Source organism: Ambystoma mexicanum, chromosome 2p, assembly GCF_040938575.1.
Source record: "Ambystoma mexicanum isolate Mex_15411 chromosome 2p, UKY_AmexF1_1, whole genome shotgun sequence".
Classification (NCBI taxonomy): Eukaryota; Metazoa; Chordata; class Amphibia; order Caudata; family Ambystomatidae; genus Ambystoma; species Ambystoma mexicanum.
This window is the reverse complement of record NC_090923.1, coordinates 1,473,823,389-1,473,850,040: the sequence shown is the minus strand read 5'-3', so window position 1 is coordinate 1,473,850,040 and position 26,652 is coordinate 1,473,823,389. Positions and strand designations below refer to the sequence as shown.

Below are 26,652 nucleotides of genomic sequence, written 5' to 3'. Positions count from 1 at the left end.
GTCCAGAAGCAGTGACACCTGGGATGTTGGTGGTTGGTGGTCTCAGCGCACTCCGGCGCGGGAAGGAGAGCAGCCGAAGGGGCAGGCTCCCCAGAGTGCCTCAGAGCCGAATGGCCATGTCGACAGGGGCTGCCGCCGCAGGCCACATGTTCGGAAAGGTTGGAATGAGGTAGAACCGGGGTGCGTACGCCTCGCCTCACCCCGCGCCCGGAGATACCCGCGGTCCCCGGGATATAAGAGTCGTGGGGCCGGGGATCGGGGGTCCGGAGGGAGGGGGGACTCACCGTCTGAAGCCGGGATCCCAGAGACCAGCGGTGTGTAGCCCGCCGCCCAGGATAGGGAAGCGGACCGGAGCGCTCCGATGTCCGTAGTGGGGGAGCTCTGGTGAAGGGTCCGCCCGATGTGCAGTCTGAGCGAAAGGTATGGTTCTGGTGCTAGAAGTGGTCCGCAGGGCCCCCGGGTCCACCCCTGATGTATAGAAGTTGGGAGGTGGCCAACCCGGTCCCACAGGGAGGCCACCACCACCAGGCACCCCAGGGAGGCCAAGGAGTTCCCGGCCAAGTAGAGTCCTCCACCAAACAGTTCGAGGGCGGGCTTGGTGTGTTGCCGCCGAATGGGGGTGCAGGGTACACTGAATGTTGTTCAACACAGACCTCTTAAAGAATAGTACAAGAGGGCATGGGCCCCGGTGGCAGTCTCAAGCAGAGGAGGGTGAGTGATGCCTGGGCACTGGCAGTGATGGTATAGGGGGCTCCGGGACTCACCGCAATCGTCCAGGATAAGGCAGCCGCTCATGCAACACCCCCGGAAGAGGGGCACCCACGGCAGAGCTCCGCGGGTCTCGGGAGTCAGCAGGATGGGCGGCAAAGCAGGGCGCTCCGCAGCGTACAGGAACTCCGTGTCCAGGGAGGTCCACGACCGACGCAGGCACCGGGCGTCAGTGCGTTACCCTCAAGGTGCAGTGTGAGGCGGACGATCAGGTCAGGGAGGACCCCCGGGTCCGGGCAGGCACTCGGGCTCTGCGGGTCGCGACCCCAGTTCAGTGGAGGTGGCAGGATCGGGGCGTCCAGCTATGGCGAGGCCCCCGTGGGGTCAAGGCGTCCAGGAAGCACCTCGAGGGCCCACCGCAAGATGTCTCCCCAGCGAGGGTGGAGGAGCAGGGCGCGGAGCCGCGTCAAAGACCTCCAGGTCCGCACAGGCGGCAGGCCACCCCGTACGGCCTCCGCAGGCCGCCGGTGGATGAAGTAGGAGGGCTGCAGCGCGCGACTCCTGCGCCCCTCCCCCACTGCAGGCCCCCGATCCCCGGCCTCGGAGCAGGAGCGCACTGGAGCCAAAGGCGGACCGAGCAGCGTCGGCTCCCGGGCTGGAATCAGTGCCGCGTATCTTCGTGAAGGCGTGGACCCGGGACACGGGGCTCAGGCTGCGTGCACACGGGACCAGCAGTAATACGTTGAGGTCGCTGATAGAAGGAGAAACAGTGCACCAGAGGAGAATCTTAGTCAGAATATCGCCTCTTAGGACGGAGCTCCGCGTCAGGCGGCCATTTGTAAAGAGCGCAACAGCGCCCCCCCACGAAAAGTTATTTTAAAGAATAGAGAAGGACAAGCACTCGGATTGGCAAAAGATTTCAAACACTTTTACCGCGGTCGGACGGAATGAATGACCGGATTTGAACAGTACCTTAAATGGAGAAGAAGGCTGTAGCTGAGGCAAACGTTCCTGGCAGGTCCTGCAGGCTCACTGTTCCTGAAGCGACGGTCGGACTGACACAAAGTAGGAAGACTGGAGGGTCCTGCACTGCCCAGGGAAGAAACCAGCAGCAGAGCAAAGCAACAAATAAAAGGTGCACTCCTTAAAACCCAAGCAGGGTCCGATCCTCCTAGCTATCCGGTTCACTGTCGCTGTGCACAGCAAATTCGACCAGAGGAGGGAGGCCTGGCTTGCAGTTTGGCGAACTGGTTGTTCCCACCAGCTCAAGGGAAGAAGATTCCTTGTAGATCTTCTCTGTCGTCTAAGTTTGGAGATTCGGACCCGCAGCAGGGCTTCACCGGGAGGTTCAGTCGTGGTAGAAGTCCTCTTCTGTCAGCTTGTCTTTGCTTCTCTCGATCCAGTGGCAACTCTGCCTTCTCAGTCCCAGAGACCTGCTTTTTATGCAGTTTTCCCCCATTCACACAGTTTAGCTGTCAATCACACAGCAGGGTGGCTGTCCCGCCGGGACAGTCACTACAGCCAATCATATCAGAGTGTGACATGGGTCTCCAAAGAGACCCTGTGCAGGGAGTCTCAAAACCCTTCTGTCACATCCTGTCCCCCTCAGACATTCAGGCGCCTAAGGAGGGCTTCTGTGCAGAAGCCCGCCATAGGACGGCGAACAAAGGAACCAAACCTGGTTTGGCGCGCAGATAAAAACACGAGAAAGACTTTTACAAAAAGAAATGGCGAATAAACCCAGCTGGAACCGTATAAAAACAAATATGGTCCAGCGGGTTTAAGTTCGAGGCTACTAAGATAGCCAAAACAATACCAAGGCTATTTAAAATAACCACGGTAGGAAAAATAGGGTAGGTACCACTGCCACCAGCCAAATCTTAATGAAAAGGGAACAAAACAATGTTCCATGAGAAACAGACAAAAAGGGATAACTATTAACCCTTTCCAAAACTCTATGTAAGATAGTTTGTACTGGGTCTGTGGATTTAAAAAGACTAATAAAGTCAATGGCAACTTTACATGTTCTGGGAGACAGGAGTCAGTCCCAGAAAATTGAGTCTAAAGTGGGAAGTCGGAAAAAGACAACCCTGTGTCACTGCACTGAAAGTGCTGTGTAACACACAGTAAAAAGAGGATGCCTACGGAGTAGGTGAGGCTCCACAGTCTATGAACACAAAAATGTTAAACACACTCAGCAAAACACATGTAAGAGTGGGAAAAAAGGCTCACACTCTTACCAGGTGAAAAAAAAAACCTAGAAATCCAGCAAAGCTGCTGAGGGACTCAATAGGTAAGGGAAATTAGCCATTCTGGAGAATTCTCCCTAACACTGCCTTTCTGAAACCCTTGTCTTCTGTTGAGAAGGGGTGTGTCCATAACCCCAAAATAAGGAACCCTAAAACACTGCCATTCAAGTGAATGTAAATTGTGGGAAACAAAACTTCCCATTTATTTACTTTCATCCCAAAACGATTTTCCCAAAGCCCTCTGTTTCTTGCAAATAAAAAGCCCAAAACAATGTTCCCATTGAATTCCTTTTTCTTTCAAATAAAAACCCCAAAATGCATTTTTTTCATTGTGTCTATTTGTCAAACCCTGCCTTTTAATAAAAAGCTAAAATGATGTTGCTACTGTTTTCCCACTCGCTGTACCTTGCCTTCAAATTAAGGGGTCATCAGGGGTGTTGCAAGGTCTGGAAAAGATCAGGGGCTAAGCTAATGTCGGGACTGGCGGGATTCGGGGCTAGCTGGCATTTTGGTTGTAGCACCTGAACTTCTATCCGGGGCTACAACCAAAAGACCCGGGGCTATAGCCCCCTCAGCCCCCCCTAGCAACGCCTCTGGGGGTCATATATAACTGATGCCTGGGGGTGGGGGTTGCTGGGAGAGAAGAGCATTGTGATAACCCAACTGGGGGTGTTTAGATTTCATAACTGTTAATGTGCAAGATATTCACTGTGTGTGTATGTGTATTGTAGTATCTGTAAGTTCATTAGAAATACTAGTCAGTCAATTGGTGCAATTTGAAATTGTGACATTGGGCCTCATTCTGAGTTTGGAGGTAGCCATGGTGCTATTAGCGCCATGGGTGCCTCCAAAATCGGTCTGGGTCCGGGTTCCTTGAATGGGGATTTACCGGGTAATTCCAACCTTGGAGGACCCGGTAAGTCCCCATTCAAAATACCCATCCCCATTCCCATTTGAGCCCCCATAGGGCTCAATGGGAATGGGGAGGGAGCTAATAACCGGCCTGTTAATAAGGGGCCCGTTATTAGCTCCCTGGTCCCCTAGCGGGACCCGCTAAGGACGTCTGGTCTGACCAGACGCTCTGAGCGGGTCCCGCTAGGGAACCTCGTAATAGGGCGGTAAGGGGTTAACAGCACCGGCATCCTTTCCGGCGCCGTTAACCGCTTACCGCCAGGGTCGAAATGAGGCCCATTGTGTTGTGCCACAGTGTTGGTGGTTGATGTTTTGGTTGCTATTATTATTTGTCAAAATATATTCTTACCGGCATGGTTCCTAGCTCATTGGTGGTACAGAGGGTATTGCTGGGGTGGTGCAAAATAGGTGGGAGGCCTCACTAACGTTGAATCTGTATAAGTGATTTTGGTGCGTGCCACCTTGTTTGGGGGCGGGGGAAAGGAACTCCCTGAGTTGAGAGTGACTGCCTCAATCTCGACATCCCTTCCTCCCCCTCTCCCCTCTTCTCATGTTCAGCACTTGCATGATCCGAATCGCATAACGGCTTAATAGGAACGCTTTTTTATTGTCTCCCATGTTATAGCACTTGCAAGTTCTGAATGTTCAGGACCTTCTAAGAATGTTTTTGTTTTATTTGATACCTGTTCCCTCATCGGATTTCCCCACCCCTTTGTCTTGATGCGCCTTGAAACACGATTCTTTTGTATACTGTGCATTACAAATAACCAATAAATGAATACATATGACATGGATTTGCAGCAAAGACCTGCGGGATGAAGTACAAAACCTACAAATCTGCATGGAACTCCCCCATTATTGAATTTACATGGTGACAGGCATGCTGTATTCACTTTGCATTCCACCTATTGTTTGCACCTGCAAAAACCATTTGTTATCTTTGGGGATTCATGGTAATGCTGCCAGTCATGCACAAACAGAATAGGAATGTGAGATTTATCCTTGGCTTCAAGCCAAGGGACTGCATCTCTCCAGCCCTAAAATTTCTCCACTGATTGATTGATTGATATTTTATTTCTATCGCGCTCGTACACAAGTGTCACTGGCTCGCGGTTGCTGCGAGGATGAAGTTCAAGACTCTCTGCATCATCCACAAGGCTTTCTGGGGCCTTGGACCCCGCTACATCCAACTCTGTTTACCTAAATACCTCCCTCCTAGAGCTCTTCGGTCATCTAGCTTCAACTCTCTGCAGGTCAAACGCTTTTCCAAGCAGGGGTAGATCTCTCTCTTCCACAGGTGCCACCCTCTGGAATGGTCTCCCTGCCCCTCTCAGGCTTCAGCTGGAGCGCCTTAAGTTCAGAAGCTCCTCAAGACCCTCCTTTTCTCTTCTTCCTTCCCTCTCCCCCTCCACTGCTAATACCCCCGTCTGCCGCATTGACTGTCTGCCTGGTTCTTTCTGCTGAGTCCTATTGGGCACCAGGCCCTCCTTGCCTAGTCCACCCCTGTCCTCGCACTTATCATGCATGTGGACATGCACTCACTGCATTTCCTGGCACTTGTTGACCCGTCCTCCTTTTAGCACTTGCCTAGCCCCTGGGCACCCCCTCCTGCTTCCCTTCACTTGCACTCTGTCCACTCGAACCCTGCACTTCCCTTCCCACCCTAGCACTATCGCACTCTCCTCCCCTCCCCCCCGCACTTCTTGTTACTGCACTTGCACGATCCGAATGACACAAGGCCTAGTAGGATCATTATTGTTATTTTTCTCCCCTGTGCCGCCCCCTTTTTTTGTCTTGTGGTGCCTTGAAATACCATTTGTTGTATATGCTATAAATACCCAATAAATAACTAAAATACATGGCTGTCTCGGGAGGATAGCTCAAAGCAACCCGCTCGCCTTGCAAGCAAGATGACGAGGAGCAACACGCGCTTAGAAACCTCTGGGTATTAAGCGTGTTATAAATAACTTATTATGGTGTTATTATTATTATGGTGGGCAGCATTAACCATGGATCAGCCAAATCTTCGTACTTGATTACACCCAGTGCTTAAAGTGGGCCGGGGCAAGTGGTACTGATCCGGGGCCCTGCCGGGCCCCCGTCCTACTACAACATTGGCGGGATGCATCATCCCGTCGCGGCCGCAGCCGCGACGGCATGATGCGCCTGCAATGAAGTCAGGCAAGCTGACAGAAGTGGCAGCCAGCCACAGCGACGCTGTGACTGGCTGCCACTTACGTCAGTCATAGTAACTGCATCTGGTGACCCCTCGTCCGAGAGGTCACCAGAGGCAGTTACTGACTGTCCCTTTGTTTCCACAGGTCGCCGAGGTGTCTTTAACCCTCGGCGAACCTGGGGATTCCTCGACATATTTCGAGGTTTATAAAAGATGGCTTTGAAAGTACACATTTCAAGCCATCTTTTATAAAGTTTTGCCGACGGACAATTTTATCGTAACCTGAAATGTTTAAAAAAGATGCCCTGAAAACTAGGCAAACCGTAGGGTATGCACACAAATATATATAAATGTTATATATTTGTGTGCGTACCTTACTATGGTTTGTGTACTTTGCAAGCCATCTTTTATAAACGTAGAAATATGTAACATATTTCTATGTTTAGAAAAGATGGCTTGCATAGTACACAAACCATAGTAAGGTACGCACACAAATATATAACATTTATATATATTTGTGTGTATACCCTACGATTTGCGTACTTTGTAGGCCACGCCCCTCCCACAAGCCACGCCCCCAAATGAGGGCCCCCCCTCGATTTCTTACCCCACTTAAAGCCCTGATTACACCCCTTCACAAAAGAAATCAAAAGAGCGTAGAGAGAACTGTGGATATGCATGCGTTAGTGGATGTGATCCTCTCATACTCTTTCTTGCCCAAGCAAAAGCCTATTGTCTTTTTATCTGTGCATCGCATATGTTAACCAACCTTCATTTCAGGTACTCCTGGGTAGGCCAGACTCTTTGATGCCCAATAGGAGAGTTGAGAAACAGGAACCGCAAATTATTATTTGTCAGCCAGCAGTCCTCACTTTATTTCTGTATACAAACGGGAGGTAATGAAGCCTACCTTCCCTCTAGTCTTCAAAGGCTCTACTATGGTTCTGTGGAAGAAACACAGCCCATACAATATCATTTTAAAGAATAGCAATGGAGACAGTTTGTGACAGATGAACAAACTGACAGCAAATCCTCGTTCCAACATCAACCTAAAGCCAACCCCCCCTTAAACCATAATATTCATAAGACATACTGCAATGAAGAAAAAAAAAAGTATCTTTGGATAAAGCTACATAATGGCGTTGACTTGCCCTGCTCCACTTTGGAAGCACAGTCTCGATAAGTACCTTTTTTATTTATGCCTTAGTCCGTCATTTACTTAGATGCACCTGTTGTGCTAGGCTGCTCTGCCAATCACATGGCCTAGATCCTTCTGGAAATGTCCAGTCTCGCCAGTAACGTTTGCCTTCCTGCCTCCTTTCTCAAAAGCCGATAACTTTCCAGTTGCACATTCCCATAACAGTCCTTCATTGATGTAGCGCCTTGGCCTCCCAGAGTGAAGTACTCAATGTGTAAAGTCAATGTTCTACAATGCCAGCTGCCTAATGGCGCACTGGCCCAGGGGTGGACTACGAATTAAAAGAGGCCCTGGAAATAATTACTGGGCACCAAAAGAGGGCCTGGAAATAAAATTCAAAGTGCCACATTTTACCATACTGTCAGTTCCAATAACTGAGAATGTAATGTGCCCCAAAGGAAGTGTTCTCTTAACATTTTAGAATCACTGCCAATACATTTCTATATTAAATGTCCATGCTGAAACCGAGCATGTATTGCACCTTTGGAAAAAGGAAACCTAAATCAATGGAACATTGAAACTTGGAGAAAAATAAAGAAAATACAAAATTATGGAATCAAAATAGTCTCCCACAGGTGTTAAGAAGTATGTTTACTCAGGAATATGATAAGTAAACGTGGTGTGCTATGAACCCATTTGTGGATTTGAAATCACAATTTAAAGAATAGGTTAACGACACATAATACGCAGGCCTTGCATGGCCACACACCACTTGTCAGCAATAAAAGTAAGAACCCCATCATTAATAATCATGTACCCATTTGTAAGAATATTGGTACTAATGGGTGTGGGTAGGCAGTTTTGTGGAAAGAAGGGGTCAAAAGGCAGCATGCAATTAGATTGACTCAAGGTGCTGACATGTAGAGAAAATAAACTTTACATATTAATCGTTAACTATCAGCTGAGTCACTACCGCAGGTAAGTGGCAGCAAATGCAGAAGAAAGCAAAGAAGGATCGAATGTGGGTGCAATGAAAGGTGAAGGATTTCGATTCTGCGCTTGAGAAGCTCGAGTCAAAGTTTCTTTTATGGAGATTGGCAACAGAAGGAAGAGGCCTATGGGAACACAGTAACACATAGGTTCAGCACTAAAGGCGCAGCCATGACATTGATTTGTTTTGCATTTTATTTTGGGGTTTAGTAAAGTTTTCAACATCACTAGTGGCTGCTTTGTGAAAACTGGTGGAAACACATCAACGTATGTAATGTCACTATGTGCTCTACTGCTGTATGGGTGCAAGAAACAAGCTGGGATGTGGCACTGTCAGAGTATAGTGTGCAAGATCGCTGAGGATGGCACTTACACACTAACTCCAGAGATCTGTGTACAACCTGCAGTAACCCATTCAACAGCTTGAATACAATGGGGTTGATTGATTGTCCCCCAATTGCAATAAATACCACCGAGTTGGGCAATAATACCATCTCTTACTGCAGCGATAAGTAGTTTGATTAATCAGGAAGTGAGCTCTTTATAAGAACAACATATAACAGTTATTAGACACTGCTTAGAAGACAGAGGTGATTCTAAACTTGTTTGTCAATATGTGGCGAAGATGAATTCAACATTAATACGTTGAATCAAGGAATGGCAGGAATAACACAGAGAGATTGTTGGTTATTTTAAATGATTTTTTTTAAAGCAGAGGTTAAGACGTCCGTGTTTTTAGACCACAAAGCTAGAACAATGACAAATTACTTGGATACATACTTCTGAACTGCAAAACAACATGAAGTCATCATGGGTGAAAGTGGTTGAGTGATAAGTGATGCTGACATGACAAGAAGATGGAACTCATCTGTGTTTACCAAGTATTGCCTTGATATCTCAGTGTGGCAAGGCATATTTTGCATATCTGTAACCCTACTGTCCTCCTACACCTCCTGTCTGCACTTACACTTGCCACCTGCTGGCCGCACTTCTTGTTATTGTTTTGACTCCATGTACAGCACTGCTCCCTCCCCTTTTCGCTGGCACTTTTCCTCTCCCCCTCCCCTGCACTTGCGCAATCTCAATTTCACTTGGCCTAGTAAGATCGTTGTCTCTGTCCTCCCTCTGTTTCCCCTTCCTTACCTCGTCCCGCCTTGAAACACTTGTGTATAGACGCGTTACAAATGCCATATCATATCTTCTCCAGCATGGGGTCTGGCATGGATTCACATGCTCATGAATATTCCCCGTCGTCAGGCTGGGAATCCTCGGTAAAGAAAAAATCAGTATCAGTTTCGTTTCTGATCTGTCTTTCGTAGTAGTAACCAATCACTGATCTCTGCGTCATACTGACCACAGCCAATGACTGCCCTCTACCTAAGCCCCGCCTCTGGCATCCATCTTCAGATTTTTACCGCACATTCAAGTGTTGGGATCCTCGTGCTATTGCTCTCGAGCGTTAGTGCTTTTTTCACGTTTTTTCTCAGAAAAATTTCTCTTTTTTCGGTCAAAAGAGCCTCAAGCTCCACCGTTTCTTCATCCGATTAACGGGGACCCGTGTCGGATTCGTCTACGCCCCTCAAGGGTGAAGATTTCATCGAGCCATGCTTTTGGAGGACTCCAGAAGTTTCTCAGGCCCATCTCGGACATGGCCCAGGAGAAGGGAAGCTCGACGCCCGGAAAGCTGTTCAGGGTCTGCCCTGGATGCCGGCTTCAGAATGTCTTTAAGGAGGACGAACACTCCCTTTGCCTTTACTGCCTGCATGAGGACAAGACGCACGTGGAGAAGGACTGTGCGTTTTGCGGCAATATGTCGGAGCGGACCATGAAGGACCGCCATCAACGTCTCGCCAACTGGCTGGAAGGAAAGAGCCTGTCAGGCGAGAAGAAGAAGAAGAAGTCTGAGCGGTCTTCTAAGACCTTTGAGGGCGCCCCGGCGACGGGGGTCCAACAGAAGGCCAAGCACCGCGAGTCCGCTGGCACCGGGAGCGCCGAACGGTCAGGCTCTACGGGCGCCAGGCAGGGCGCATCCTCCCCGGCGCCATCAACCACGAGCCAACGCTCTGGCTCGGGTAAGAGGAAGGCCGAGCACCCGGCGAAGCTCCTGGAGAGACCCCGGTCGAGCTCGAAGGCCCCATTGGAGGGGGACCGAGGCGGTGACCCTCCCCCCAAGGAGAAGGCGGTGAGCGCACCTAAGGTGGTGAAATCCTTAATCCACCCGGCCAAGGCCTCTATCGAGACAGTCGCGGCGGCCCTGGCTCAGCCTGTGGAGGCTACACCAGTGGTGGCGACCTCAGGGCCCAGAGTCTCCCTGCCACCGCGGAGGGAGTCCTCTTTCATGCCCATCGACAGGACCCCCGTGAAACCTCCGACGGAGAAGAAAAAGGGGGGGCAGGAGGTCGTCGTGGATTCGGCCTCAACCTCTGAGGAGGAGCTGATCGAAGTCTTAAGCCACGGCGTTGGCGTGGAAGAAGACCAGCCCGTCGGGAGGGACCCCGACGTAGGAGACGACGAGAACGTCGAGGGTGCCGACGAGGCACCTGACCGCCCGTCGGACTCCCCTCAACCAGTGCTGCAAGACAACTCGGTGGCCATTTTGTTGGCTATACAGTCCTTATGCTCGGAGATAAGGACAAGACTGCCGTTACCACCAAAGGAGGAACCGCTCCCGACGGGGGACCCGGAGCCAGGCCCTTCTGGGAGCCCTCCCCCTAAGAGAAGAAGGATTCATCCTCCACCTCCTTTTCAGCCATCGCGCCCTGTTCAGCCCTCCTCCCCGTCCACGACACGTGGGGATGATACGGGGACTGACACGGCCGCGACGGGTACAGACGACGAGGTTTACAACGAGGATCTCCCGTCGTCACCTCCCACCCGGGCTTCCCCGCCCGACGAGATTGGATCGTTTCACTCCATGATCGCCAGGGCATCCGAGCTTTTCCAGCTCTGCCCGGAAGAGAAGAAGAAGGAAGGTTTCCTTTATCAACGGCGCGAGACCAAGAGGAAGACGGTCCTCGCTGTACCTCTACTAGACGATATTTGGGATGAGGGCCTCGCCCTCCTCAAGAACCCATCCACGACGCCGGTTAGAAGGGATCCGTACGAGAAGAAGTACCGGGTCCCGGACGCGGCCCACAGCCGACCCCGGACTCGGTCGTCTCCTCAGCGGCCATGAAGAAAGCGGGGGGGGGCGCGGCCTCTACGTCGACCTCCCCGCCGGACAGCGAGGGAAAGAAATTAGACACGATGGGACGCAGAGTCATCTCGTCGGCAGCGACGACGATTAAGGCGGCCAACTCCTTGGCTATCGTAGCCCGCTACGACAGGGAGTTGTGGTACAAGCTGGCCCCCCTGCTGGACTTCCTACCAGACGACAAGAGGGCGGAAGCCCTAGAGATCTTGCAGGAAGGAGAGGTGGCGTCGGACCACGCCATTACGATTGCGACGGACATCGCTGACACTGGATTTCGACAGTTGGGCAGCGGCGTGTGCCTTAGGTGGCGTGGATGGCTCAAGGCTACTGACTTCCGTCAGGATGTGCAGACCAGAGTCTTGGACATGCCGTTCGACGGAAACAACCTGTTTGGGAAAACAGTGGACGATTCCCTTCAAGCCATCAAGGCGGACACGGAGATGGCCCGGCCTCTTGGGGTTCTCCAGCAACGGCGGCTGCCCTTTCGGAGCGGCAGAGGCAAACAGGGTGCCTCCAAAGGTTCCAGCAGCGGATTTTCCACCTACCGTCAAGCGGCCCGTTCGTCGTCACAGGAAGCTTACAGGGGACGAGGCAAGTCAGGCGGACCCCGCCGTCGTCGCCAAGGAGGACAAGGCGGCAAAGCCTCGTCGAAGCAGGACTGAACCGGCCGTGGGGTCGGGCCCCCACCGAAGCACCCCGGTGGGAGGCCGGCTGGCGAGCTTCGTCAGCGTGTGTGAGTCCATCTCCACAGACCGTTGGGTGCTGGACGCCATAGCTCAGGGTCACGCGCTCGAGTTTCTAAAGAGGTGCCCGCGCGTCCCCCCTGTGGCCAGGAAAGAACTTCACGTCTCTCAACTTCTCTTGGAGGTAAAGGCGATGCTCAAGAAGGGCGCCATCGAGCTCGTCCCAAAGAGGCTTCGGGGCTTCAGAGTTTACTCAAGATACTTCCTCGTGAAGAAGAAGACGGGAGGATGGCGTCCCATCCTGGACCTACGACGACTGAACAAATTCATCAAGGCACAGAAGTTCCGGATGGTCACCCTCCAACACGTCCTGGGTCAACTGGAGGAGGGCGATTTCCTGTCGTCGTTGGATTTGGAGGATGCCTACTTCCATATCCCCATCCTAAAGGGACACCGAAAGTTTCTCAGGTTCGTGGTCCAAGGGCGTCACCACCAGTTCAAAGCCCTTCCCTTCGGATTGAGGTCGGCACCCAGGGTGTTCACCAAGTGCCTCGCACCGGTGGCGGCGCAGCTGCGCCGAGAGGGGATCCACGTCTACCCCTACCTGGACGACTGGCTCATCCGAGCAAAGACGAAGGAGCTCGCCGTGGAGCACACGGCAAGGACCGTCCAACTACTCACGGACCTGGGATTCTCCATAAACTACACCAAGTCCCACCTGGTGCCCGCGCAAGACGCACTGTTTCTGGGAGCGAAGCTCGACACAGTGTCCCTTCTGGCCTCTCCGTTGGAGGAAAGGACGAGGGCCATCTTTGGCAAGGTGCAGCGGATGCTGGCTGCGGACGCGGCCAGGGTGAGGTCCATCAAGTCCCTCCTCGGAATGATGTCTTCTTGCATTTATCTCATCCGCCTGTGCAGGCTCCGGATGCGCCCGTTGCAGGAGTTCCTGGACGCGCGTTGGTTCCAGACGACGGGCAGCTTCGAGGAGAGGATCACACTCGACGAGAGTTTCCGACGAGCGATCCGGTGGTGGGGCACCCGCGCGCATCTGACGGCGGGCATGGACTTCCAGACCCCTGGCCACCAGGAGACAGTGACCACGGATGCCTCCCTGGAAGGGTGGGGAGCGCACACCAAAAATCTGCACGCGAGAGGCCTTTGGCTTCCGACGGAGAAGTCCCTCCATATCAACATCCTGGAGCTCCGTGCAGTGTTTTCGGCCCTCAGGTCCTTTCTTCCGTCCCTCAAGGGCAAGGTGGTGAGGATCTTCACCGACAACACCACCACCATGTTCTACATCAGGAAGCAGGGCGGTACCAGATCCCCAGCCCTGTCCAAGGAGGCGCAGGATCTGTGGCATTGGGCCGTCGCCCAAGGGATGTTTCTGGTGCCGTTTCATCTGGCAGGGATAAAAAACACCATTGCCGACTCGCTCAGCAGAGAGCTGCGCTCGTGCCACGAGTGGGAACTACGACAGGATCTAGTGGACCGCCTCTTCCGACGGTGGGGCACACCCCAGATCGATCTGTTCACGACGGCGACGAACTCCAAGTACCGGAGGTTCGCCAGCAGGTTTCCCCAGCCGAGGAGCATGGGCGATGCGTTCCCTCCATTGCCATTGCTGATCCGGCTCATCAACCAGCTCAAGAGGTCACGGTGCAGGATGATCCTCGTCGCACCTGCGTGGCCGAGGCAGATATGGTTCCCAGACCTTCTGGACTTGTCAGCGTCCCTGTCAATCAAGCTGCCAGTGGACACGGATCTTCTCTCCGAAGTCGCTGAACTTGCAGGCCTGGCTCCTGCAGCGTTAGAGTTTGGAGGATACGACATACCGGCCGACTGCAGAGAGGTTCTTGCAAAGGCCAGGGCGTCCTCAACTCTTAAATGCTATGGACACAAATGGAAGAGGTTCTCTGTCTGGTGCCACGCACAGAAGATTAACCCTCTATGGATTACGGCTCCCCAGGTACTGCCGTACCTTCTGACGCTGGCCAAGGCTGGACTGGCGCACGCGTCCATCAAGATTCATCTTGCTGCGATCTCCCGATACACCAGAACCACGGGGCGGACGTCTTTGTGGTCTCATCGTCTGGTGAAAGAATTCATGAAGGGACTGTTCAGATCGTTCCCGCCGGTGAAGGCTCCGGCCCCGGCGTGGGAGCTCAACGTGGTGCTGACCAAGCTCATGGGACCTCCGTTCGAGCCTCTGCACTCGGCTCCGTTGAAGTTCTTGTCGTGGAAAACAGCGTTTCTTGTGGCCATCACCTCCGCACGAAGAGTGGGAGAGATCCAGGCCCTTTCCTGCAAGCCCCCGTACTTGAATTTTCACGACACGAGGGTAGTGCTCAGGACGCACCCCTCCTTCATGCCCAAGGTGCCGTCGGACTTCCACCTCAACGAACCCTTGGTGTTGCCTGTTTTCTTCCCGTCGCCTTCGTCGCCGGCCAAAAGGACTTTGCACTCGCTGGATGTGGCTAGAGCGCTGAAGTTTTACGTGGACCGCACGAAGTGTCTTCCGAAGACGTCACAACTTTTTGTGAACTTTGGACCTGTCAATCAGGGGAAGGCTCTCTCAAAGGCCTCCATTTCCAGATGGCTCTCCGGCTGTATCATGTACTGTCATCGGTTGGCAAACCGACCGCTGCCTGGCCGTCCGAGAGCCCATTCCACCAGAGCGATCGCAGCTACCACAGCGTTTCTATCTGGTGAGCCCTTGCTGGACATCTGCAGGGCTGCTACGTGGAGGTCCACGCACACCTTCACGAAATTCTACTGCGTCGATCGGGATTCCAGGGAGGAGTCCAGGGTCGGCCAAGCAGTGCTGCGCAATCTGTTCGCCTAAGGTGAGACGGGTGAGGAGGTAAGAATTGCTTAATGTTGAGTTTGATGTAATGCCTAATGTTGAGCCTTTGCCACCTCCCGTGGTTGTGCATGTGTGTACTGCTATGTAGTCTTTATTCATGAGCATGTGAATCCATGCCAGACCCCATGCTGGAGAAGGAACAAGTTACTTACCTGTAACTGTTGTTCTCCAGCATGGGTCTGGCATGGATTCACATGCGAACCCTCCCGCCTACCCCTCTGCGGCTCTTCACTTGGTCATACTGCCACTTCACGTGCTACCAAATCTGAAGATGGCTGCCAGAGGCGGGGCTTAGGTAGAGGGCAGTCATTGGCTGTGGTCAGTATGACGCAGAGATCAGTGATTGGTTACTACTACGAAAGACAGATCAGAAACAAAACTGATACTGATTTTTCTTTACCGAGGATTCCCAGCCTGACGACGGGGAATATTCATGAGCATGTGAATCCATGCCAGACCCATGCTGGAGAACAACAGTTACAGGTAAGTAACTTGTTCCATATCCATACAATGTTATGCTGGTGAAGGTTAATTTGTGCATATAATATCAGGGGTGCCAGGTGTTGGGTGGCGTGGTACCAGACGTTCCTCTAAAGCATCCTACTGCACATACTTAGAACATCCCCTTACACCCATCGATTATTCTACTAGTGCAGGATGTTTTGTTAAGGATCACAGGATCTTTTCATGCAGACTACTGTTCATTATTCACTAACATATATGAATTGATGGCCCAGCTTCCTTGTTGAAAGGTGAATACGAAGTTCGTTTTAGTCATTGGAATTATGTATAAGAAACACTGCTGCAAATACAAGGTGATTGAATTGCCATTTCATTATTCTCAGCACTATTTGTACTCGGTTGGTGTTTTTCTTTTTCACTGATTCTGCTAGATAACATGAAGACCAATAGTATTTTAACAGCATAGTGTTTTCTTTACCATGTATTAAATAAGATATTTCAAGGAAATACAATCAATAGTTATCCTACGAGCTAGGCATTTGCATTTCATTGTATTTAATTTCCATAACAGGAGAAGCAGAAATTATGCCACTTTCACTCAACATTAAAACAGAGGGACAACCGTATTCCATGGACCATCATAAATTGGAGGGGAATGAATGCCTCACCACTACTACAAGTGAGTACCTTGACAATGCTCTTGTGAGCACCAAGACAAAATGAATAAGGTTTTCACTTTTATTATACAGATATTTACCGAAAACAAGCATGAAGGGCTCCAAGACTAGGAGTGGGCCCTTTAACTCTCCCTCATCCTTTAAGGGGGCTCCCACTACTACAACTCAACCAGGTCTTATGACAGTACAGATTCTCTAAAGCCAGCTGACCTCCCCTGTTTAGGCTAGCACTACTACAAGGAGGCCTAAAGGCTGCAGCCTTGTTTATCAGGGACTTCCTATGTGACCATGTAGGGTTGTCCGATTGCCCTTGCATGTCTTTCCTCCTGATGACCATCTCTCATCCATTTGCTCACGCTTCTCCCTCTAAACCTGTCTCCTCTCTTCTCCAATTTCGTCTCTGTCTGTGCGTTTCTCTCTCTCTCTCTCTCTCTCTCTCTCTCTCTCTCTCTCTCTCTCTACACTCAGTCTCCTGGTCTTATGAATCTCTCCTCCTTCTGCTCTCAACTCCCTCCAGCTCCTTTCCATCATAGGGGTGAATAGCAGCTCCCCCGACCCGTAATTGTAGTCGGAAGCACAGCAGCCTGACTGGGGATCGGACCGGAAGACAGAAGAGGTCGAGCGGATGGGATGGGACTGCACCGGCATGCGGCCCAATATACTGAGGGAGCAGGCGCTCAGAGCTTGTCCGATGGATGAAGGAGGGAAATCATGGCTCAGAGGGCGGGAGTGGAAGCGGTCCTGTTCCCCAGACAAAGAACATGTTGCTGGGGACTTCTGGTGCATGAAGGGCACAGCCTCTGTGAGCGGAGAAGGGCGTGGCCCACAGGGATCGCTGTGATGGACAGGATGCTATGGGAAGTGACGCACCACGAGCCCGCTGCAATCTAATACCGAGGAGAGCGCACAATACAGGAGCGGAGCTGGGTGAGTGCTGCCTCCACAGCCCCTCACTGATCTGGAGCTACACACCACGGGCAGTCCATCCAAACCCGGGTTTTACGAAGTGAAGCGCGCATACGCGGGCCGTAACGAGACTGCGTATGCGCTGTGATAATAAAGGGAGTCTGTGCCGTCAGTTGTGGCCGGGACTCGGTAGCATGCAGACCTGTTTCTGTGTGTTCTTACAAGGTACGGAGGGTGGGGGCCATAGCTACGGAGGGTACCAAGCCTCATTATACTATTCAACACTGGCGATGAGGACACGCCTGTGTGGGGAGGGAATTTCGGGATCGAGCAATCGATTCCGGAGCCTGATTCTCGGCGCTCACTAGTCTTGTCACCCGCACGGTGCACGTGCGGCCTCCATTTTGTGGACTACTACGGTTGCTGCCCCTCACGGGGTGCTTGTGTGCCGTACTGGCAATTTCTGGAACTCTCACAGCTATTTTCTACTAATGGCTGTGTCTATAATCATAATTATGGACATTGGTGAACAATTGTGAAGATTTGGTCTACTTGTGCAGCTATCTTCAGGAACATCCTGCTGTGGGGTGGACATTTTGGATGTTTGTGAATTTTTGGGACACTCACAGCTTTGAACTGCTACTGGCTGTGCTTCTATGGACGTTTACTCCATTTTTGTCGATTTCGGAGCGCTGGGCCAGTGGGGCCACTCATTTTTCAAGGACATTCTACTGTTACTGTCTTCCTGGTGTTCCTCTGGGCTCAAACTGTGTACCCATCCTTGCCCGCCTCCGTTTAAGATCTGCATGAGTACCTGTGTGGGTTCACTGGCCTCAGCTGGGGTCAATTTTTCTGGCGCCATCGCCTGGGGACATCCTGTTGAAGGGTTCACATGCCTCGCACTGGACCTGTGCAGTCAACTACGGTGCTGGTGCTGACTTGTGGCCTAGGTCAAGTGGGAGATGCCTGTGCGGTCAGCAGCCATGGGCAACCACGATGATGGTCAAGGGGTGGTGGCACCACCTGTTCTTGGGGCGCTGCCCCCTGTCAGACCAGTGCCTCGACAACAAGCCACGCTGGCACCCATGCCAGAATTTGACATGTCTGGACCTCCTTTGGAGCTGGGCCCCAAGTGGCTGCTATGGGTTAAGAAACTCGAGATGTACTTTAGGGCCACTGGTGAGTCAGAGGATGATGCGAAGGTAGCTACCCTATTATATGCTGCTGGTTCAGAGGTCCATCGGATATACAAAATCACTGAACCCTCTGTCGGCCACGTACCAAGCTGCCAAAGATGCCCTCAAGAAATACTTTCTTCCCTTGGCCAACCGGGACTTTGACCACTTTGTGATGTGTGGGGAGAAGCAGCAGGAGGAGGAGTCTCTGGACAGTTTCTGCGGGAGGCTGAGACACCTGGCAAGCACGTGGCAATGGGAGAATGAGGAAGGCATGTTGAGAAATCAGCTAATTCAAGGTTGCAGTTCTGGCAAACTGCGACACCAAGTGCTCCGGGAGCCATGGCTCACTCTGACACAGATTCTGGACATGGGGAGAGCATATGAGCTGGCAGACAGTCGTGCCTCAAGAATGGACTCCGCAGTTAAGACTAGTAGAAGTGAGGAGGCATACGCCGTCGGGCGCAATGCAAACTTGGCGCTGCAGTGACCAAGATGGACTCAAAGGAAATTCGAGCCACTGCAGAAGGGCGAGGTCCCCCAACAATGTCAGAAGTGTGGGTATGACCTCCCACACTCCGGCGATTGTCCCGTGAAAACAAGGGTGTGTGGAAGATGTAGCACCACCGGCCATTTTGCCAGGATGTGCCAGGCGGTCATCACCGTGGCTGTCTCAAGGGGTCTAAGCAGGACGAACAACGGGGCCCCGCGCAAGCAGAAGAGCATGGCTGTTGTTGAGCAAGATCTCAAAGAGCTGGACATTGCGGAGGAGGAAGAAGAAGTATTATTCATCTCAAACATTGATGCCGATTTGTAGAAGCACCGACAGCCCATGTGTGAGGTTGATATTTGTGAGATTCTGACCCCAGTCCTCATCGACATGGGCACGTCTGCATGCGTGATAGCCTTGCGACTCTACGAGGCACTGCCAGGACCGCCGGCGTTGGCTTGATTCCAAAGCCAAGATATACTTCTTTGGAGGAAATCATCCACTCCCTCTCCGAGGGGTTTTAACAATGTCAGTGAGGCATGCCAACCGATCCATCAAGGCCAAGTTCTTTGTGACCGACGTAAGCCTGCATTCGCTGCTGAGTTGCGCGGTGCCTGAAGCTCTGAATATAGTGCACTTCGCGCTATCTATGTACTAGTCAGACATCCATGGCCTCACTGAGCGGTTTGTGGGACATTTTGAGGGTGTAGGGAAGTTCAAAGGAGAACCGATACACCTGCACATTGATGAATCCGTGAGGCCGACAATGCTCAAACACTGACGCATTCCCTTTCATCTCAGGGCGCAGTGGAACAAGAGCTGCAGAATCTCATTGACATAGACATTATTGAGAGGGTGGAGGGCCCTACCCCGTGGGTGTCTCCCATTGATGTGGCAGCGAAGCCCTAACAGCCTGGGGCCATGCGCATCTGCGTGGACATGAGGTTGCCCAACATGGCCATCAAAAGGGAGCGACACCTGACACCAATGTTAGACGATGTGGTGAGGGAGCTGCAGGGGGCAAAGCTAGACCTGCGTTAAGGTTATCACCAGCTTGAACTACATCCAGACTCCCGGTATATTACCACCTTTACCACTCACAACGGTCTGTATCAAGGGGATGAAGGGTATATGGTTGGATTCTATACAAAGTTTTCAGTGGTCTTCCTTCCCCATCTTGTTAAGCTATTTAATAGCATCCTTGAAATGGGGAACATGCCGCCCTTGTTCAGCAAAGCCATGATCTCCGTCATACCCAAAGAACGGAGGGATCCGGAGCACTGCCAGTCGTACCACCCAATCCCATTACTGAATCTCGATGAGAAAATGTATGCAAAAACACTGGCTTCATGCCTGGAGGGGCTGATGCCCCGTCTCGTGCACCCCGACCAAGTAGGTTTCATACATGGGAAACAAGAATCAGATGTACTACGTAAAACATTAAATATCATGGAGTTTACTCACGAATGTGGTGGAGACCATGTGCTACTTATTATTGATGCTGAAAAAGCATTTGACAGAGTGGAGTGGAGGTTCTTATTTGCAGTCCTTCGGAACCTAGGTTTTGGAAACAGGATTATGAAGGGGGATACAGGCTATATATGCGAAACCATTGGCACATGAGTAGAGAGAGGAACCAGACAGAGCTGTCCGCTTTCGCCTTCACTGTTTGCCCTCTCAATTGAGCCTTTGGCGATACGATCCAGCAAGATGAGGCAGTGGAATGTGTCATAATAGGAGACAAAAAGTATAAACTCGGGATGTACGCCGATGACATACTCCTGCACCTGAGTAACCCAAGCACTTTGCTCCCTCGGGTCCTCCGTGTGCTAAAGGAGTATGGACGATTGGCTGGTTTGAAGGTGAACACGAACAAGTTGGTCCTTTTTTCATATCGTCAAGACCTGGAGCAGTCAGTTGATGACTTTAGAAGGCTCGAGATATATATACAGAGGGATGTGATGAAATACTTGAGGTGGATGATCACCAGCGAAATGGGTGATCTCTATTTATTTTTTTTATTTTATTGAGCATTTGTTAGGCGCCTTATACAATAGAATTGTCTTTCAAAGCGCCACAAGGCTAAATGGGAAGGGACCAGGGGAAGTAATAACAATGGCAAAACAGTGAAATACAGTCATGGTCCTACTAGGCCCTGTGACATTTCGGCCCGGCAAGTGCAGTCAGGAAAAGTGCAGGAGTTAGGGAGTGAGGGGTGGGGACAGAGGAGTGGACAAGTGCTGCTGGCGGCGGGCCCAGGTAGGCGGGTGGGAAGTGTTAAGGGGAGCCAAGGAGGACAGACTCAGGCTAAGTGCTAGTGCAGGCAACTCTCAGGGTGGAATGCAAAGCTGGCAAGAAGGGGTCCGCAAGGGCAGTGCAGTGGGGGGGAGTGCTGGTATCTACTGGGAAGAAGGGCCTGCAATCATGTGAGATTAATGAGGATAAGGCCACCGGTCACAGCAGCAGTGGGGTATTAACAGGGAAGGAAAGGAGGTAGAAAACACCATGAGGCCAACACCCCCCCCCCATTGTTGAATAACATAATCTGGGATATGGAAGTACGGTCCCAAAATGACTCTGCTGCCAAAGGTTTTGTATTTGTACCAAATAATTTCCATAGAGATCCCAGTAGAGCATTTGTACGATCTGAAACACTTTATATGGCAGGGGCACAAACAGCGTGTGGCTTTGCCACCCTTATCCAGCCAAGGGACAGAAGGGGTGTGGGGTTACCCGATATGTATACTTACCACAGAGCTGCCCAATTTCAGACGATCGTCTGACACTTACGTGCTGATAACGATAAACAATGGGTGGCATTGAAAAATCATTTACTGCACCCTGTCACGGCAGGGGAGTGGTTATGGGCACCACCAAAGGCCATCTCGCTGAGATTTCGTGAGCACAGGATACTGGGCCTTCTCTGGAAGTTGTGAGGAAAACTGGGAGAGATGCCAGGAGTCACCACATTGCCTTCGCCATCAAGTCATATATAGACCCCCCCCCACCCGTACGAGAGGCGATAACAGCGCCACTTCACTTCCAGGCATGGTTTGAGGTGGGATGGGTAAGGGTGGGTCAGTTGCTAAAGGGAAGCTAATTTGTCCCACTGGAGGAGCTTGAGGTAGGACTGCACCTGGGGAAACTGTCTGTCTTTATGAATTTACAATTAAAAGAGGATGTTAATGTTAAAGGATGCTGGTGTCAGATAAATGGAAGGCGAAAGTGTAATGAGAGTTGACAGAGAGCATTTTCTGTAATGCTACAGTGATAAAGGGATTGATCTTAGGCATTTACAGGGCACTTTTACTGGCGATGGGGGCGGAGGGCAATCCTATAAGAGGGGATGGGGAAAGGATTTAGAAAGGGAGCTAGCTGATTAGCAGTGGAGGACTCCGTGTATAAATGCCCGTAAAACATTGATTGCATGCCAATACAAATCACGGTTTGAAATTGTTATACAGATGGCAGTATGACCCAGTACACCTCTCTAAAATGTTCCCATGGGTAGATCCTGCCTGCTTGCGTGAGTGCGATCAAAGGGCTACATATTGGCACATGTAGTGGGCATGTCCAAAGGTGCAAAGCTGCTGGAAATACATTTTGGGCTGGATCAAAGAGCTAGATGGAGTAGAGCGAAACCTTGATCTGTTGCTGTTGCTATTCGGAGTGGAGGTTATAGGGGATGAATGGAAGCGCCTGCTACACATGACACATGTCTCCCTTCTGGTGGCAAGGGCATGCATTGTAATATGTTGGAAGTGACCCACCTTACTTACCAGGCAAACTAATGTGGGCACTAAAAGCAAGATAAAAATATTAAATGGAAAATATTGCAGGTTCTCTATATGACCCACAGCCGTCTAGTGAGATGGAGTGGTCCGCTTTTCTCCAGAAATATGTGCTGTAATCCATTTCCAGTTAGCGAGGAAGGGTGCAATTGTCCTTGGGAAGGGTGATAAGATGAAGGGTAGAGGACACGCCTGTTGGAGGACTTCTTCGAACGTATGCTTGGAGAGTGATGTGAGTACTGCCATCATTGTGATGTATCATCCTGGTGAACAACATTGAAAGAATATAGTTAATGACATGTTAATGTCATCCCAGGCCAGGAGGATAGCTCAGGGGCAATACGTTTGGCCTGAAAGCAAGACAACGCATAGCAACACAGGTTTGAATCCCAGGCTTGCGCTTAGAAACTGGGCCCCAATATTAAGCGTGTTATAAAAGAACAATTATAATTATATGTTGCTCCTTACCTTTGGATAAGGGGGTGGTACAGACAGGGTAGGGGTTGAGGTTTGATTAGAAAAACGAATTGCACTGTCTTGATGCTGTGCATTGTAATTGGTGGAGAGATAAGATGTGTTATTGCAAAAGAAAATCAAGAATTAAAAAAAAAAGAAAGAGAAGGGCTAGGACAAAGGATTATAGGCATTGGGTCTGGGAAAGACGCACCAATATACATGCCTGGCTCTATGCAGACTGGGGAGCAAGGGACAGGAGTCCCCCTCAGTTTCCCCACACCACCTAGGGGTCCTTGTCCCCCCTGCTCCCCGTTGACTGGGTCAAACCCATGACATTGGAGCAAGCATGCCATTTGGGCACTCCTGTATGCCATCCCACCAATGCAAATGTCATCAGTCACACTACCCATATAACCTACTGGCTCGAGTTTCGCCCTGGGATTCCTAATTATGAACACTGCTCAACATACTCTGGTCATTTTACTCCTATCTCTATGTTCACCCCCCACTTTCATCCTTGACTCTGCAAACCATCCTCACTCACCGAACGCCCGCTCTCTGTACGTGATTTCACATCTTTACCAAATAAAATGAGAACCATCAAAACATCTCTTACCAGCCTCCTTTCTCATTCCTCACTTTTATCCTTTTAGAGACAACCAATAGCCTGTAATCTCCCATTCCTCTTCCCCAATTCTCTTACAGAGCTTGCCCCATCCCCAGTAACTCTAATTAATCCAACTCTATTTTTTCCATGATGACCAAACCACTCTCTGGCTGCCCTCTGCCATCTCTCAGGGTTCTTTAAACAAATCAGTTGCAGCAGCATCTGCCCCAATTTTTTAGTTGCAGGTACTGCTGTTCCTTCAATTGCTTCCTATCTCTCACTCCTTCCCTTTGCCTCAAGATCGCTTCAGAAGATATTTAACCTATTGACCTCTGAACACACAACTTCATTGGCCCCATGCTGCTAGACTACCCTAATTGCAAACAATTGAAATAGCCCACATAGGGTCCAGTCCTCATTTCTACATCCTGGCTCAAACTTCTTTCCTCCATTCTTCACGGTCTTTTCCTTTCACCCTCTTTTAGTGATGGCAACCACACCATCTTTCTGGCTATATTGCCAGATTTTACCATCTATGGCAAAACTCGTGCTTATTTTTTCTCCTACCGTACTACTTCTCAACCTTTCACCAGTGGTTGGACTTATGAATTCTAATGCTAAATGTGTCCAAAACATAGATTATCTTTTTCCTAACCTCCATGCTCTCACAACCTTTCCTTTCTCTTTGCTGCTTTCACCTTCAAACGTGTCACCTTTATTTTATTTTTGCATTTGTAAAAGCGCTCTAAACCCGGGGGCATCAAGGCGCTGATTACAGCATTAGAACAACAGGTGTGAGTTACAGGATGAGAAAATAAACACATGTGAGTTAATCAGGGCAGCGTTGGGCTCTGAGAGAACAACAATGTCTTAAGATGTTTTTAGAAGATCCGGTAAGATTTTTCTGATCTTAGTACAGGGGGTAGTGAGTTCCAGTCCCATGGAACCTTACCTCTCTGGATCTCTTTAGTCTGAATCTTGACGTTATGAGCCGGTGGGCATGGGTGGAGCGGGTATGTCTTGAAGATAGTGCTTTTTTTTAAATTTGTTAGATAGGTTTGTTTGTTTGTTTGTTTGTTTGTTTGTTTATTTATTTGAAATGCACACCAGACCTAAGGGTATCAGGGCACAGAAAATAAAAGAAGGCTTTTGGCTTAGTTACATGTGGTATAAGTACAAAATATAGTATACAGACAAAAGAAAGAGGAAAGTAAATGATAAAGTAACAGTGTACAGGCAAAAATGTAATTTACAAGGTATTTAAAGTTATTTACAGGTGGTGTGTAAAATATACAGGTACAAGAAGATACAGGCATAAATGATAATGTAGCAGTATGCAGGCCAAAATGTTATTTACAAGGTTTTTTTTTATTTTGATAAATGTGTTTATTTTATTTTAAACAAATGCAAGGTTACAACAACCAACCACTTAGGCAGGCAGCAAAAATGATACCAATAAAAGTCCCTGAATAACCCCCCCCGCCCCCATGTTCCTTCTCGCTTGGAGCTTCCCCTCGTGTACAGCCATCCCGGTCCGTTTCGGGCTTTGTCTCTTCCCGGGGCTCCCTCCCAACTCCGAGGACCCTGTGGGCATGTTGGGGTTTAAATGTTAGTGCCGGAAAGGCTTCATCATATTCCAGGAAGGGGGCCCAGAAGTCTGAGAAACGGTGAAGAAGCCCCACTCTCGCTGCCGTTACTTTCTCCGCTATTAGAATGTCCCACATCTTCCCCCACCATAGGATCATTAGGGGGCCCTCAATTGTTTTCCAGGAGCGTGCTACCTCAATTCTCCCTGCAAGTAGGCATTGGGTTATCAACTTGGCTTTGCTTCCGGATCGGTGGTACACCCCCGGGCTTGGAGCTCCCAGAAGAACCAGCTCGGGCTCCAGTGGAAGTGCCACATGGGTGATATTCTCAATGGTGGCTAAGCATTGTGTCCAAAACTGTTTTACCCTGGGGCAGAGCCACCACATTTGGTAGAAGGAGCGCGGTTGGCCACAGAGTCTCCAACAGGCGGGGTTTAAAGCTTTGTTCATATGGTGGAGCCTCAAGGGAGGTAGTACCAGCGCAGGAGGATTTTTTAGGCACATTCCCTATTCGTTATGCAAGGAGAGGAGGCGTGGATTCTCGGCGATATGCCCACCCATTCTCGGTTGTCTATGTGCCGGCCCAAATCGGCCTTCCATTGTGCATTGTAGGGTGCCTTTGCAAAGAGAAAGTCAGGCTGCAGGCGTCTATATAAGGAGGAAGTTCTTCCCCACGCCGGGGCTCCAGCAGGGTAAGTTCGAGAGCCGTTGCAGTGTGTGTCGCCGCCTGTTGCGTGTGGGTGTGGGAGCTCTAGTGGCGAAGTTGGATGTAGGGGAATCTGTCCGTCTCCAAGAGATGAAAGGCCTCCTTGCATTGTTCGAATGTGCGGGGCTCGCCCCCTACAAAGAGTTGGCTCAGAGTTGTTAGGCCTCCCGCGATCCAGTTTTTTAAATTTTGGGGATGAGTGCCAGGGGAGAATGCTGGATTGTGAAAGACCGGGAAGGACGGGCTCAGCCCTCTTGAAACCCCCTTACGTTTCAATGCCCAGTCCCATAGCCGTAAGGTTTGGGTAGAAGAGGCTAGTAGCTTTTCCCATCGCCGGCGTTGTAGTGGTTCGATGTGTGGCAGGAACCGCAGCGGGAGCCACGATTGTTCAGTCTGAAACCATTTGGGGGGGTCTGAGGTCAGCATCCAGGTATGAGATTGGGCTAGCTGCACCGCCACTTGATAGTTTAGTAAGTTGGGGACTCCAAGTCCCCCTAGTTTGGCGTCTCCCATCATCGTGTTCTGTGAGATCCTTGCTTTTCTACCCTTCCAAATGAACTGAAGCATTTTCCTTTGTAATTTGCGTATAGGGGGATTGCAACAGGTAATGCAGCACTTGCATATAGGAACCTGGGGAGGAGGTTCATTTTGCAGGCTGTAATGCGTCCCATCAGGGAGATTTCCTGTCCTGCTCAGCGATCCAGGTCCCTTTCAAGCTCTTTGAGGAGGGGAGGGAAGTTCACTTGGTATGTATGCTTCAGGTTTGCGGGGATCTGTACTCCCAAGTAAGGAATCGACTTCTTTTCCCATTGGATGGGACTGAGGGAGCTGAGGGCTTTTATTTCCCCTGAGGACAGGCCAATCCCCAAGGCGACGGATTTGCT

General features: G+C 50.7%; 1 protein-coding gene across 3 annotated transcripts in view; it reads left to right on the top strand.

Annotated features, from left to right (window-relative positions):
* Nucleotides 1-26,652, top strand: part of LOC138567642 (zinc finger protein 2-like) — a 452,076-nt gene that overhangs the window by 262,755 nt on the left and 162,669 nt on the right. For all 3 annotated transcript variants that reach the window (XM_069646105.1, XM_069646106.1, XM_069646104.1), the window contains one exon: nt 15,946-16,053. In XM_069646105.1, coding sequence (XP_069502206.1) covers nt 15,946-16,053 — 108 coding nt within the window. The remainder of the gene's footprint in view (nt 1-15,945; nt 16,054-26,652) is intronic.